Genomic DNA, 14,886 nt, shown 5'->3' with positions numbered 1-14,886 from the left:
ACTACGCCGAAATTGGTTAATGCACAATTATATGGATTATCACTGAACAAATTTCTGCTGTTTAGACAGTCAAATAGATTATTCATGAACTCTATAAAATCTGCTGTATCGGATGCAGTTTTACTTTTCAATTCGGCTGTAGATATACATGTTCGTAAAGCAGATGCCACTGAGTAACTAAAAATTTGAGTAGCCAATTTAACACTCATTTTTTGAAATGAGTTAGGGTGTATATGAGCCTCAGTTATTTTAAGAAGAGCGTTACTTTTTTTATTTTTTTTGTCTATGTTATAAGTTGCTATGACATCATTAAAAGACATCATTTTTTCATTCTTTTTAAAAGTGTTTCCGATAAAATTATTTCTTACACTTTTAAGGAGATGAGGCGTGTCAAATAAAGAAATAATTTTATTTTCATTTACATAAAAATAGGGCTTATTTTCCGTAACATTTAACGATTTCAGGGCACTTTGGTTATTCGAACCTTGATCACAAATTATAACTTTGGGTGAAATAACAATATCAAAAAGTTCTTGCAATACATTTATAATTAGGTTTTTGAGAAGTGCATGTTTAACAGCAGAATGAGCAAGGAAATAAGAAACAGGGATTTTCCAGGGTGAATATATACCTCTTGCCATGAAGACTAAACAGCTATTTGCAGTATTACTTGTCCTTCCGTATCTACCCAGATCTTAGTAACCTTCTATAAAGTCGAAATCTCTAGAATACTCTAAAAATTCTTTTATTGACATTTCATCGAAAGAAATACTACAGGCTTTTTCTTTGTACTCCTTATACTCAATTTTTTTTTTTAAATGGCCGAGAAATATTTTATTGAAACCTGGTAAAAATTTGGATTGACCAATCCAACCTCGGACTGTCGACGGACCTGGTAGGTTAAGGTTCTGTAATCTTAAGAAATTATATGTTGCTGGTGATTTATAAAACATTGTTAATGCTAGATTTTTTTCCTCGGTGGTCCATTGGCGACGTTTATTTCTAAACTGCATTGTAACAATAGCTCTTGAATTATTGGATGGAAAATTATGCGAGGAAATTAAATTTTTTAATTGGTTACGGCTTTTTAAATTATTTATTCTATTTTTCAATTTGGAAATGTGTTTTTTTTTATTTTGCATTATATGTTTTTGATTAAATATTTTTTGTTTTAATTTTTTTTTCCTAGGAGTATCAACGTCCATATCATAATTTTGTTTTCTCTTTGGTGTAATAGGACTAGGCATATCAATTATATCGGATTTATTGGTTGTAGTATCTTTTGAAGGACTAGGAAATACTAGCTCAACACACTCTGTATTTCTGATTTTTGTGTAATCTTTTGATTTTTCAAATCTAATGGGAGTTGTAGGCGAAAATTCGGAAACAACTAGTCCAACACTCAAACTACTGCCTACAATAAAGTTAAACAATTTACGAAAATTAACGATATTTTTAATTTCAAATGTTTATAAATAACACTAAAAGAGTCAAAATATTTCTCCGTGTATAGAAAATTATATTTAATTACAACAAAATAAGAAAATAGTACTCACCACTTGATGTTGGTTGGTCAATGTCATTATATTTATAAGGAATAGCTGATTTTATTAGTTTTTTTGAAACCTGGTTCATAAATGAATCTGGTGAAAAGTGCTCCTGGCATAAATACCGATTATAACACTTTTCATCATCAATCGAAAATAATTTTATGTTTCCTAAATTTAAAATTATATTTACTTAAAATATGTTCATAAAACTTATATGAATAATAATATTTACGTGTATACCTGAATTAATTTTCCACGTTTCTAATCTATTGTCTTTTGGAAAACGATAAAATTTACAATTTGGAAATTTACTGGAGGATTTACCGCAGTTAAAATATTGGCACGTACTACCAGGCATTATAAGAACTTTAAATTAAAACTTAATTTAGTTATAAGAAATTTTTTTTTTAAATGTCAATAATTATAACAGAACAGTTGTTCAACTCAACTGTAGTACCTACTTTATAGCATTAATTTTATCTTAAATCATATACTAGTATAATATGACCTAAGGATTTTAGAATATACTATATTATAATATATATTCTAAAATCAATATTTTATAGATACCGTAACAAGTCACATGCGAATACTGTTGTACAAAGATTACGATAGCAATATAATTATATAATATTGTGATCGGCGATCGCCAGAGCCATCCGGAAAATACAGTATAATAACAATACAACGATAATACTATAATATTGGTCAAATTAACGGGCGCATGCGATAACAATGCACGACTTGAGTTTTCAAATATACATCATTACCCCGCGCCGCGAATAACCACTTCCCTCTATTCATACTATGATGAGGAACACCACCTTTGCCGTCAGCGACTAGAGCGCTCTATTGCGGTCGCCGTCGCATAACTGGTCGCCACAATAATACACAGTACCGTTTATCTGTATATTCTAAAATCAATGGTGGTAGTTACGAAACAGCCACATGTTGGTAGCCTTTATTTTAGCCGTAGACGATGTTCGTGTGTGCTTAAAAATCCAATGTTGACTAGCCCACCCGTCTATGTCGACTATAGACATTTTTTTTATCAAATACTTAGAGTTAGGACCTAGCACGCACTGGATTTCCAGAATAGCCGATGACATCGTATACGCGATCGCACTTGCTATATTATTATATATATATATTATAACGTCTTACTAGCGTTAGACTTGTATGAATACTGATATCCAACGACTCTATCCTCGAGTATGACTATTTTGGCGCATGCGTCCGACAAGTCAGTTTTCAAATCTTTGATGTTTTTACTAACAATCTCTTGATTAATCCTTAAGGATCCTTAAGGATTCAATTTTATTATTGTTTTCCGAAATATATTTATCGATCGACGGTACTGGTGTCGATTTTAAATGTTTTATTTTCATTTCAATCACTTGTGTGCGCTCGTCGAGCGTTGAGATTTTTTTCTCGTTCACGTCATTTATATTACTATGCATAGCTAACTCATTTGCAAACTTTTCACCGAGTGTCTCGATTTTTACTAAATTAATCTCGATTAAATTAACGTGTGAGGCGAGCTCTTTTTCGAACCTTTCCTCCATATCCGCTATGGATTTATTTAACCGACTGGCCGGCAAACCTCCAAACGCGTCCATTGCACCGCGGTAACTGTGTTTATATTTTAAGATCGGCCTTATTTATCCAACTATTATGTTCGCCCGTAAAACCTAGCCATCGAACGAATACACGCCGGCCCTTTGTGCGAATTACTTTTTCCACCAGATAATCGTCGGGCAACATTGTTTTGCGTATTTCTTCGGCGTAAAACCCGCCGGCGATCGGTCTATCCGTATAATCTTGTAGCGTAAACGTGCTCGGCGTAGTCTTTTTCACTTTAATAATAGTAAATATTTCCGTAGACCAATTCGGTAAATATCCTTTGGTGAAAACACCCTTGTACACGCTGATGCGTACTTTGTCTCCGGCGCTAAATTTTATTTTACCGGTTTTTTCTACAGCGTATTTTAGTTCAACACGTGTCGGGTCAGCGTCAGCCTGCACCGGCGTCATACCGATAGTCCTATGCGTAGAATTATTAAGCTGGAAACAGACTATTGTCACGTCACGTGAGCTCACGTGCTATCACGGTATCTCACGTCACGCGGAAAATGTGTAGATTATGTAGAATACACAGTATTTAAATACGTCAGAACCACACTGAAGTCACGTCACACGTATCACGTCACTTTACCAACCTCACGCGTGACAGCACGGTTTTTGTTTCTGAAAGTTTACACATTTTCGACTCACGTTACCTCACGTTTATATAGTTTATATTCAATAATTTTTTTCCGGAGTTCTGAAATAAATATTTTAAGTTTTCCAAATGGACGAGCTTTTAATAGAAAAAGTAGGGGATCATGAAGCCCTGTATAATCATGGTTCACGTGATTATCGTGATCAACAGCAACGTCAAACCGCATGGGAAGAAATTGGAAAAGAGTTAAAAATATCAGGTATGATAAATATAACTTTTAAATGTTAATTATATTAATTATATTAATTATTTGGTATATGACTTATTAATTACTTAAACAACTAGTATAATGTAATTTGTCAATTGTATATTAAATATTAGTAGTGAAATAAGTAAATACTTTATCAGACGTGTATACCAGCGTTTTGTGTAGAAAACAAGTCTAATAATATACACTAGATTAATCTAATCTTATTACATACATTATTATACGCAATCATATTATATTTCTTCAATCCACATTTTGTTTATACAAAAATAATCAAATATTACATCGACATATTTTTATTTAGATAATGACAATATTTAATACAATATAAGCACAACGAGAATATGCGAATTTAATTTTAACTTTTATTACGTCTTGTTTTATAATAAAAAAATTAACTGATGGCTATATAATAATAAGTTATGTTAAAACACGTATAGCTTAATATTTATGAATTAAGAATGAATTCTTCCTTTTCGAACACGTTCCACCTGCCAAACAACACTACCAGCATCTGAATTAAAATAATCTCTAAATTTTTCTCGTACTTGAAACGCTTCACGAGTGCTATTTCTTCTTAGAGGATCTAAATTCAATAAAGCTGCTTCTGGAAGTTGTAATGATTCATTATCGGGTTCAAACGCATTGTCTGCACATAACATGTTATGCAGACAGCACGATGCAAGCACAATTTTATCTACAAATTCTGGTTGTACTTCTAAGTGCCCACGGAAACACCTCCAACGAGCGGCCAATATTCCAAAAGCGTTCTCGACAACGCGTCTTGCTCGTGACAATCGGTAGTTGAATATTTTATTGGGCTCATTATCCCCTAAATAGTTTCTACTGTATGGGCGAAGCAAATAACTCTTTAATGGAAATGCTTCGTCTCCAACAATGACATAAGGCTGAGGATCTCCGTTTTCTGTTAAAGGGGCTGGCTCTGGAACATTGAGTGTCTTATTATTCAACTTTTGACCAATTACTGACTGAGAAAAAATTCCACCATCACTATTCCGTCCATATGAGCCGACATCAATTGCAATAAATTTATAGTCTGCATCAACAAGTGCTAAAAGTACAACTGAATGACTACCTTTATAGTTATAATAAGTAGATCCGGCATTAATGGGGCATTGGATATTAATATGCTTGCCATCAATAGCACCGATGCAATTTGGGAAATGCCAAATTTTTTTGTATTTTGCTGCAACATTTTTCCACATTTCTTCTGTGGGTGGTGGCATTACGATTGGTTCCAATCTATTCCATATTTCATCACAGACTTCTTTTACAATTTCTCGAACCGTACTGAATCCCAATCTGTAGTTGAATCCAATACTTCTAAAACTATTTCCTGTTGCTAAAAATCTGAAAAAAAGAGGATTAATATAAATAATTTTTAACTTTAGATTCTAAATATAAAAATATTGAAAATAAATTAAAATAGTTTAATAAATAATAATATAATTTTTATATTTTCTATTCAGGAAATCTAGCAAAACAACGGTGGGAAAACTTAAGGAGATCTTTTTGTAATGCAAGAAACAGACGTCGTGATGAATCAAAAAGTGGTTCAGCTTACAAAAAGAAATCATCTTGGAAATTTGAACAGCAAATGTCATTTATCATACCTTTTTTAGAAAGTAGAAAGTAAGTACAGTGAGACCTCTAAATACCGGACACTCACGGCCACCGTAATTTTGTCCGTTATTTAGAGGTGTTCGTTAAGGGAGGGTTTACTGTATTGATATTGGGATTGCCATCAACATTACAAATTTTTTTTGTTTTTATATATTATATTATATTATAATCTATATTTTTCTTTTGAAGGACGCAAGGAAATTTGAACGAGACTAACTTATTTGCTGAACCTGAAAATCTATCAGAAGAGTCTGAAGCAGAAGATCTCGCATCTTTTAGTCCACTGAATAGAGAAAACGAACAAGACTCTCAAGCCGACCAAACTTCAGATTTCCATTCAGCTTTTAAGGAATCTGATATTCTTGAGAAACGCAACGAACCAGTAGAAACGTTAAAACGTTTTAAAAAACAAAATCAACATACAACTCCAGCAGGACAATTGGTGGAACTTATAAAGGAAAGTTCGGCTTTAAGGAAACGCCAACACGAAGAAAAAAAAACACATCAGGCTGCAATTAAGCCAGATAGTGTTTTAGATACACTTGATGATACTGACTTGTTTTTTTTAAGCATGTCAAGAATGACGAAGCAGTTGCCAAAAGTGGAACAATCCCAAATTAAACTTCAGTTGAGTAATTCTGTACTATCTGCAGAAATAAGATGCAACCAACAATCATTTTCGTCGACTCCCTATCCCTATTCTATACAACCTCAATCATTTGCCTCATCTCCATCGCCAGCTCTAAGCCAAGAATATTCCAGTGGCGAATATTCAACGAATCCCGAAACGAACAACAGAATGACCGTACTTGAAATGGTATCTCTTCCTCAATCACAGTACCAATAAATTAAGTATTTATCTTTTTTTGTTATAATTAAGCAAAAGTTAATATTTCACATAAAAAAAATTGTATCTTAAAAAATTAAAAAATTGTATTCTATTCTAGTAGTTAATGATTAAATAAAATATTTATAATTTTAATACCGATATTATGGTTATATTTTATAATTATTATTACGTACCTTAAGCAAACAGCTAATCTTTCTTCTGTGCTGACGGCTCTTCTAAATTGAGTATTTTGTTTATATATGTCTGGTTTAATGAGTTCATATAAAAAATCAAACTCTTCCATCGTCATCCGGAAATACATATGGAATCGTTTCGTATCTTTTTTTAATTCCGGAACAAGTCTATGAAACTCACCCAAAGTTTCTCTTTTTTTATTAATTGCATGGACCCATTCTCTTGTTTTTGTTTTATTTTATTCTTCATTAAGAACTACAAAAGCAGCTACAGCTTCCAACTCCTCTTCCCAACCCGATGAACTACTTGAACTTCCACAATCCATTTTAATTAAAAACACGCAACCCTTGGGTATAATGGTGGACAACCGACTATATACTGTGATGTGATATAGCATGACAATAGAAAATGTGACAGTAGTGTATTTCCAAACGTGACATCACGGTTTAAATGTGTTAATGTGATAGCACGTGAGCTCACGTGACGTGACAATAGTCTGTTTCCACCTTTATAGTCATCGATTAACGAGGGTAGAATCGTGATCCAGTCGCGTGAACCCCTGCTAGTGAATTCTTTAAACATCCGCTGTTTTAGCGTGCGATTAAATCTTTCCACGATAGACGCCTTGACCGCGCTAAATGTGCTATACATTTTAATATTGTGTTTTTTCACTAACGCTTCGAAATGTTTATTATAGAATTCACGTCCCTGATCGACGTGTAATAGGTTAGGACTATTCTGTGCAAAAATTTTACTTGCAGCTGCAGTGACTTCTTCGGCTTTTTTCGACTTGAGTGACAGGGCCCACGAGTATTTAGTGAAACAATCGATAATACAGAGTATATATTTATACGATTTGTTCACGCCGGAATATTGTTGCATGTCAACGAGGTCCGCTTGAAATAAATCGTTTTTTCCGTAAACAATGACGCGGCGTCGAGGGTACATCCTTCTGGCCGCCGCGTGAAGTTCGCTGGCTATCGCGCGCTTAGACATTTGGTATTTTTTTCAATATTTTAGCTTCGACCAATTCCTCGCAAATCGATATTATCTCGTTACGAACGCCCGTATTGCCCGCCGCGAGCGACGAATACAATAACCGCAATCTGTCGACCAACTCGTTAGGATCGTTTCAATAAGTGATATTGTGTTTTTGTAATCGCATGCTAATACCCGCACCAGTTCTGATATTACTTTTTCTAGAAAACAATTTTGAAATTATTCCAGATTTCTGTCCTTTAGATTTTCAAATACGTTCGCCGTTCGACGTCCTGTGCACCGACGTCTGAATTAAGATCGATTTATATGTATTTAAATCTGTTTGTGTGTATTTTGTCGGCTCTGGGGATTTAAGAAATAACAAATCGATAATGCCCCGCGTCACCGGATATGTCCGCGTATCGCCTTCGACGTGTATTACATTGTCGATAAATTGTAATTCTTTGTCACCCAATCTGAATACACCGCTAGATAATTTTACGGTTTTTTATTTTGTCCAACACCGGTTAAGTCCAAGGTCCGAAACGTGCGTTCAAATCGTTATACGTTGTAGGCGGTGACTGGAGCGGTGCAGGGAAACGATCCACAATAGAATCCGAATCTGGCGTCAATAGCGATGGCGGCGGTGAGGGCGTTACCTCCGGAAACGGCTTCTTCTTGATATTCGACCTTATTTCGCTAAGAGGTTCGATAATCGAGCTAAATGTGTTATTTATTAACGCTTCCGTTTCAAACCGCCCCGTTTTTAACGCGTTATATTTTTGTTTTATATTCGCCGTCGCTTGAATTATATCCGACAATATCGCAGGCGTTGATACTGTCGTCGAGTTGTTCACCTTGTCCATGATCTCGAGTTAATGTAGTGAATTTCGGCGTTGCGTCTTATTATATAACTACGTTTGTATCAAACCCGTGTCTATATCGCCCGTTATCACGTTCGTTTTCACTACTGATAACGACGAATTCAAATCTACCTCCACACCAGCACGTCATGCAAAAATCTTTAAACTCCGAATATTTGATATCGCCCGAACAGTGTTCGTCGTAAACGTGACGTAAATTCATCTCGTCCTGTTTGAACAGCACTATGAAATTAGCGTTGTCACGTATCAGCTGCTTCGGTACGCGCGAGTAAGACTGAGCTAAGTAACACACGTCTATGAGATTATGTCTAGATCTCGCAAAGTACGATCGGATGATACCGTGATTTTCCGTTATGACATCGTCGAACAGAAAAACCGAGTTAGGTAGAGCTTTTTCAGGCTGGATCACCGTTTCGTTATCGCTGAATTTAAATAGTTTAACGCCCGGGACGCCGCTCAAAATCTTATCGAGCAATACATATTTAGCTTGATCCAGCGTTTTAGAATAAATATACACGTTTTCGAATTTAATTCCATTTGCGTGTACTAATAAAGTGAAAATAAGGTTCGTTTTCCCGCTACCCGACGGGCCTACGATCAGCGCTCTCACCGCGTTGGGGAATAGGGGTCCATGGCGAGGCGGACGCGTTGTATCGCATGACGATAGTGAATCGATATTGTCGACTTTGAGCTTCATTTCTTGGTTGAGAAATCTCATTGTATAAATACGCGTGACGTTCGAGCAGCGTGCTCATATAATGTTACCGCGTTCGAAGGTCAAGACCAATAGTGGTACAGGTCTGCTGAACACCGTAATAAATAGTCTACCGATTGAATTACATTTGCCCGGTTATCAGTACTGCGGGCCGAGAACTAATTTAAAAAAAAGACTCGCTCTCGGGCAGCCAGGAATAAACGGCTTGGATTCGGCGTGTAGGGAGCACGATATAGCCTACGATAAAAGTGATTCTTTATCCGACCGCGGTGTGGCCGACAGTATATTGGAAGAACGTGCTTGGAGCAGAGTGGGGGCGAAAGACGCCGATTATAAAGAAAAAGCCGCAGCGTGGCTCGTGACTACGGGTATGAAGGCGAAACGCAAGATCGGCGCCGGATGCGGATTTTCCAATATTGTCGGTGTGTGTAAAAAAGCGTTGAAAAAATCGCTGAAATCGTGTCCCAGAACATCGAACATGAGTAGTTTAATTAAATCGACTGTTCGCGTCGCGTGCAAACACGTGAAAGCGACGGCGGGCGGGCGTTCGAAAAATAATAAACTGCCTCGCATCATCAGAGTTCCTAAGACGGGTGGCTCTCTAACATTAATACCTATATTGGCGGGGGTTTCCGCACTTGGCACGCTGGCCGGCGGAGTAGCTAATATCGTGAGAACGATACGCGGTATTAGATCGAACAACGGCTCGCAAGTACATTTGGGCAAAGGTATGTATCTGAGTCCGTATAAAAACGGCGGCTCGTATACTATCGTGCGGAAATCGCGCACCACTGTTGGCGGAGGGTCTGCTGCTGCAAAGAGGAAAAAAATGACGGTGAAAAAGAACAAATCTACTGCGAATAAAAAAAATAATAAAAAATCTAGAAAAATTAAACCCGTTAAAAAATCGTCTAGAACAAAAAAATAACTCTACCCAATCGCGCCCTTTACGATTTCAAAATAATCAAATACGCCAAACTCGCGAAAATACTTCATTTCAGAGGCGTATATTGTATAGACAGGTTGCCCGCCGCACCCAGACGCGAAGAAGCTGCGGTCGTTAATTTAGACTTGGAAAAAAATAGGGGCACGCATTGGGTGTGTTATAAAAAAATTGGAAAATCGGTTCTGTATTACGATAGCTATGGAAACCTCCGCCCACCATTAGAGTTGGAAAAATATTTTAAAGGTTGCGACATCGAATATAATTACGAACGTCATCAAACATACGATACTTTTAACTGCGGTCATTTATGTTTGAAATTTTTAAACTCGAAACAACGATAATAATAATATTGATATTAAATCATTACTATAATAATAATATATATTTATATATCGTCGACTATACGACGCGGCAACATGTCGTCACAAACATTTTCGTTGAGCGGGGCCAGTTCTGAATTGGAATGTCATTTTTTTCCGCCCGTCGAAGTGGGTAATAAATCGGAAATAGGACTTTTGAGTATGCAAACATATAATTCCATACCCAATGTACAGACCGGTTGTAATAATCTGCATATTATTCACGGTGGACAGAAGGAGCCCGTTAGGATTAAAATACCGACCGGCTGTTATGAAATAATTGCTTTGGAAATTAAAATGCGTGAACTTTTGAAGAACGTCGGCGTACGTTTTTTTAGTTTATCAACCGATAACAGCACGTTGAAATGCGCAGTGCATTGCAGTAGCGAAATCGACTTAAACGTCGAGGATAGCATCGCTCCGTTATTGGGCTTCGATAAGCGGACTTTAGCGCGCGATCACAGACACGAATCCGATCGTGTAGTGAAAATTATGAATGTAAACACGATAAAAGTCGAATGTAACTTGGCGTTAGGTTCATTCGACAACGGGTTGCAATCGCACACCATACACGAATTCTATCCGGTCGTCCCACCGGGTTATAAAATAGTCGAAATACCTAAGTATTGCGTACTGTATAAACTGAAAACAAATACGATTGATTACGTGCGAGTATCGTTGACCGATCAAAACGGTAAAGCGATCGATTTTCGCGGTGAGTCTGTGAACGTAAGACTCCTGATAAAAAATGGGTCTGAAGTTTAACGTCGATAAATACGCGATCGATAATGCCGACGACCGCATTAAAGCTACAGCGGCCGTCAGACGCACACCGCCACAGTACACGGGCGTCGTTCGCAGAAAAGTTAATAATATTAAAAATAAAAAACTGTCATCAGCTAATCGCAAATTCTTACGCATAATCGGCGCCAAGTAATTAATATATATTTTATATTATACGCGTGCACTATGGACAAATCCTTCTTGGACGTGGGCGGAGCGTATGTTAACGAATCTCCTATTCGCGAAATGTTTCTACATTCTTTTTTACCATTTTCATCGTCCGCACTTAGCAACGGCGATGAAATCCGCATATCTATTCAGAATCGCGACGCGCACACGTTTCCGAGCGATAGTTTTATCTATATCGAGGGTAAAATAACGAAGCCCGACGAACTGAAGGTCGAGATAACTATGGCACATAACGGGTTGACGAATTTGTTTAACGAGATGAAGTACGAAATAAATTCTACCGAAGTGCAACGCGTCAAGAAACCGGGCATAACTAGTGCCATGAAAGGTTATTGCTCGTATTCGCCCGCCGATTCGAACATGATGCAAAACGCTGCTTGGGATATCACTGGCAGAAATGCTAATTTCGTCAAAGACGACGCGTTCAGTGGCTGTATACCGTTGAAGCACTTTTCGGTTTTTGCGAGGACTACAAGCGGATACTGGTGAACTGCAGTCAACAGCTCATACTGAATAGATCGATGTCGGATCTGAGCTCGCTGCATTTCACTAGCGTGCCGGGCGGAGACATGGCGACCGAGTCGGTTAAGGCTTTGGTGAAAAAAGTCAAAGTTCAACTTACTAGAGTGCTGTGGAAAGTACCGGTGGTCAAAGTCGACGACCGAGAGAGATTGAAGCTGATGAAAATCATCGATAGCAAAAAAATGATTAACTGCGCTTTTGAAATTGGGAGCTTTGCGAATATCCGAATCTGCCGCAAACTAACAGACACTCTTGGATGGTTAAAACGTGTTCGCAAGTGGAAAAACCTAGGTGTTTAATAATCGCTTTTCTAACGAATACGCCCGGAAGCGTATCGGACGGTTATAGCGGCGATTACGACGCGTGTTCGCTGACAAACGTTAAAGCGTATATTAATTCGGTCGAATATCCGTACGAGGATTTCAACGAAAGTTTCGACAAAAACCTGTTTACGATGTTCTTTCAAAATTATGCCGATTTCCAAAAACATTATTACGAGCGGTTTACGGCTCAACCGTGCCTGACGAGAGAAAAATATAAAGAGTTGGGTCCGTTTATCTGTATAGACTGTTCGCGTCAGACGGACGACGCGAAGATTTCCAACGTGGACCTCAGAGTGGAAATAGAAGCGGCGAATAATTTCCCCGCCAACACGGCCGCCTATTGCCTGGTTATCCACGATCGCGTGATCCAATACAACCCGTTTACCGGTGAAGTTAGAAAAATATAATATAGCATATGATATTTACTTTTTTTTAAACACTTTTTACAGTATATCTATGTTCACATAGATTACCATAGGAAGTATTTATATATTATGTAAAAATAATACATGGCTAGACTAGATATTTGTATATATGTTTTTATAATAAATGAAATGATAATAATAAATATAACGTCTTTTTTTCTGAAATATAATGTAATAAATATTATATTTGTCATTATATGTACAAATCGTATTTTACAATATATGTATGTGTGGAGGAGAAAAGTATCTCGCAGACAGATGGTACATATTTTATTTATATATATTATAACACACCGTTATTAGACATATTATGATATTATTCTACATGTGTTTCATCTTAATATATAATTATCCTCGGTCGACGGCGGCGGTGGCCAGTGGTCAGAATGTCGAGGTCAAGTAAGACGTTAATAGTCTCAATATGTGTACATGGCGGGCCCTTCGTTCTCGTGGAATCCTAAAAGCTGTGAAAAAAATACCAAATTATATTATAAGATATAATATTCTCTACGATATCCTAGGGATATTATAATATGAAATAATATTATATTTCAAAAGTAATAATCACCTCTTCAATGTCGTTGACAGCACCACGTCATTACTCGGGCCAACTGTTTGTTAGCATACAATTTGATCTGGTTTATGAAACTGTTCTCGCTGTTCGGAAATATATTCATCGCATGGAGGTCGTGGTGAATATTCTCGGTCGCTGTGGAAATTTCTTCTACGGTCGACGATTTGTCCACATAAATATTAGTACTCAAATACGTGGCCAGCTGATCGACTTGCACCATAACAGCACATCGTTCGGCGTTGGATTTACGCGAGATCGATTCACCGATGGCCCATTGCATGTCGTGAATTCTTAATAGATCGCGCCCGCTAAGCATCACGCGACATCCCTGCTGTAGGTGTGATTCGACGACGAGCATGCTTTCACTGCGATAAGTACTCCGGGACAGCGTGTTATACTCGTCTTTGAGGAAAAGTCTCTCTCGGCTCATGACCGGTGTGCCGGATATATTCGACAGTATGTACGGCATGAGCGCGAAAATTCGTTTTAAGAAAACACTCGTTATACACACATGACGCGATGGCGTTATAATCTGTAAGCACACGTTGAAAACGTCCGAGGCGTCGAGTCCGACGTTGATGGATTTTCGGCCAGCAAAGTCTATGACGAAGTTTGTGCAGTCGATCAAATCGTTAGGCCGCCGCATAGTCGTCGAACGTTGTATATTTTTGCCCTTGCGCTCACCGCGAGCCTCCGAGATGGTGGTTTGAATTTTTCCCGTCATTTTTTCACCGGTAGAATTAAATGCACTAGTTACACGTTAGACGGTTGCAGTGTTACTGCTTCGCGATAATTAATTAACTCGGCGGCTACGTAATACGCTCGATCGGCCATTTAAACGTTATCTATTCGCGGTGTACAGCAATAGTCATAGTTTTAGCAGTGTAAAACCGTGATAACTTGTGATACAAGACAAAAAAATCGCGTCACAGAATCGGCGGATAGATGGCGCCACCGGCGGTGGTGAAATGTCACGGCGGCGTCCGATAAGCGAGGCCGCGCCACCGACAGAGCGCGGCGTCAAGGCTCGGATGGGGGGTGAAGCGGGGGTCGGCACGGTGCGGGCCCACGGTGTCGCGCGGTGCACATGGAAGGCGGAAGGAGGGGTGGCCCGGTGTCCCGGTGTCCACGACGTGGGTGGTACAGGCGTAAGGTGGTGGAGGGGTGGCCCGGTGTCCGGGTGTCCATGACGCGGGTGCAGCAGTCGGGAGGTGTGGGGGAGGGGGTGGCTCGGTGGTCAGTCGTCTATGACGTAGGTGGTACAGTCGGTAGGTGTGGGGGAGAGGGTGGCTCGGTATAGCCGTGGAGGGTGAGAGGGGCTCGGTTATGACGTAGTAGGGCTCGTTATAGGCGGGGGAGCAGGTGGAGGGGGTAGTGGTTCGGGTGGGTTAGGGTGGCTCAGGGTGGGTCGGTATAGGCGTCTATGACGTAGGTGTCGTAGGCGGTGGTGTGGGGGAGGGGGTAGTGGTTCGGGTGGGTTA

At 38.5% G+C, this 14,886-nt stretch overlaps 1 protein-coding gene and 1 pseudogene across 1 annotated transcript; one reads left to right on the top strand and one right to left on the bottom strand.

Annotated features, from left to right (window-relative positions):
* LOC149060057 (uncharacterized) overlaps positions 1–14,886 on the top strand; it is a 41,113-nt pseudogene that overhangs the window by 22,008 nt on the left and 4,219 nt on the right.
* On the bottom strand, positions 9,541–14,129 carry LOC149060058 (uncharacterized). The gene is made up of 2 exons (XM_089218230.1): positions 13,434–14,129; positions 9,541–9,735 (listed from the first exon to the last, which is right to left on the bottom strand). Exons 1-2 carry the CDS (start codon positions 14,127–14,129, stop codon positions 9,541–9,543), a joined length of 891 nt encoding a protein of 296 aa, XP_089074356.1.

This window comes from Diuraphis noxia, unplaced genomic scaffold (assembly GCF_037042655.1).
Source record: "Diuraphis noxia isolate RWA-SAM2 unplaced genomic scaffold, SU_Dnox_SAM2 contig0001, whole genome shotgun sequence".
Classification (NCBI taxonomy): Eukaryota; Metazoa; Arthropoda; class Insecta; order Hemiptera; family Aphididae; genus Diuraphis; species Diuraphis noxia.
The sequence above is the reverse complement of the archived record's forward strand: the minus strand, read 5'-3'. Positions and strand labels throughout refer to the sequence as shown.

Coding starts and splice junctions, on each gene's coding strand:
- LOC149060058 (XM_089218230.1), bottom strand. CDS start 14,129: ATGACGGGAAAAATTCAAACCACCATCTCGGAGGCTCGCGGTGAGCGC. Junction 9,736..13,433: donor CTAACAAACAGTTGGCCCGA/GTAATGACGTGG, acceptor ACACGATTTCAG/CGATTTTTTCAACGCTTTTT.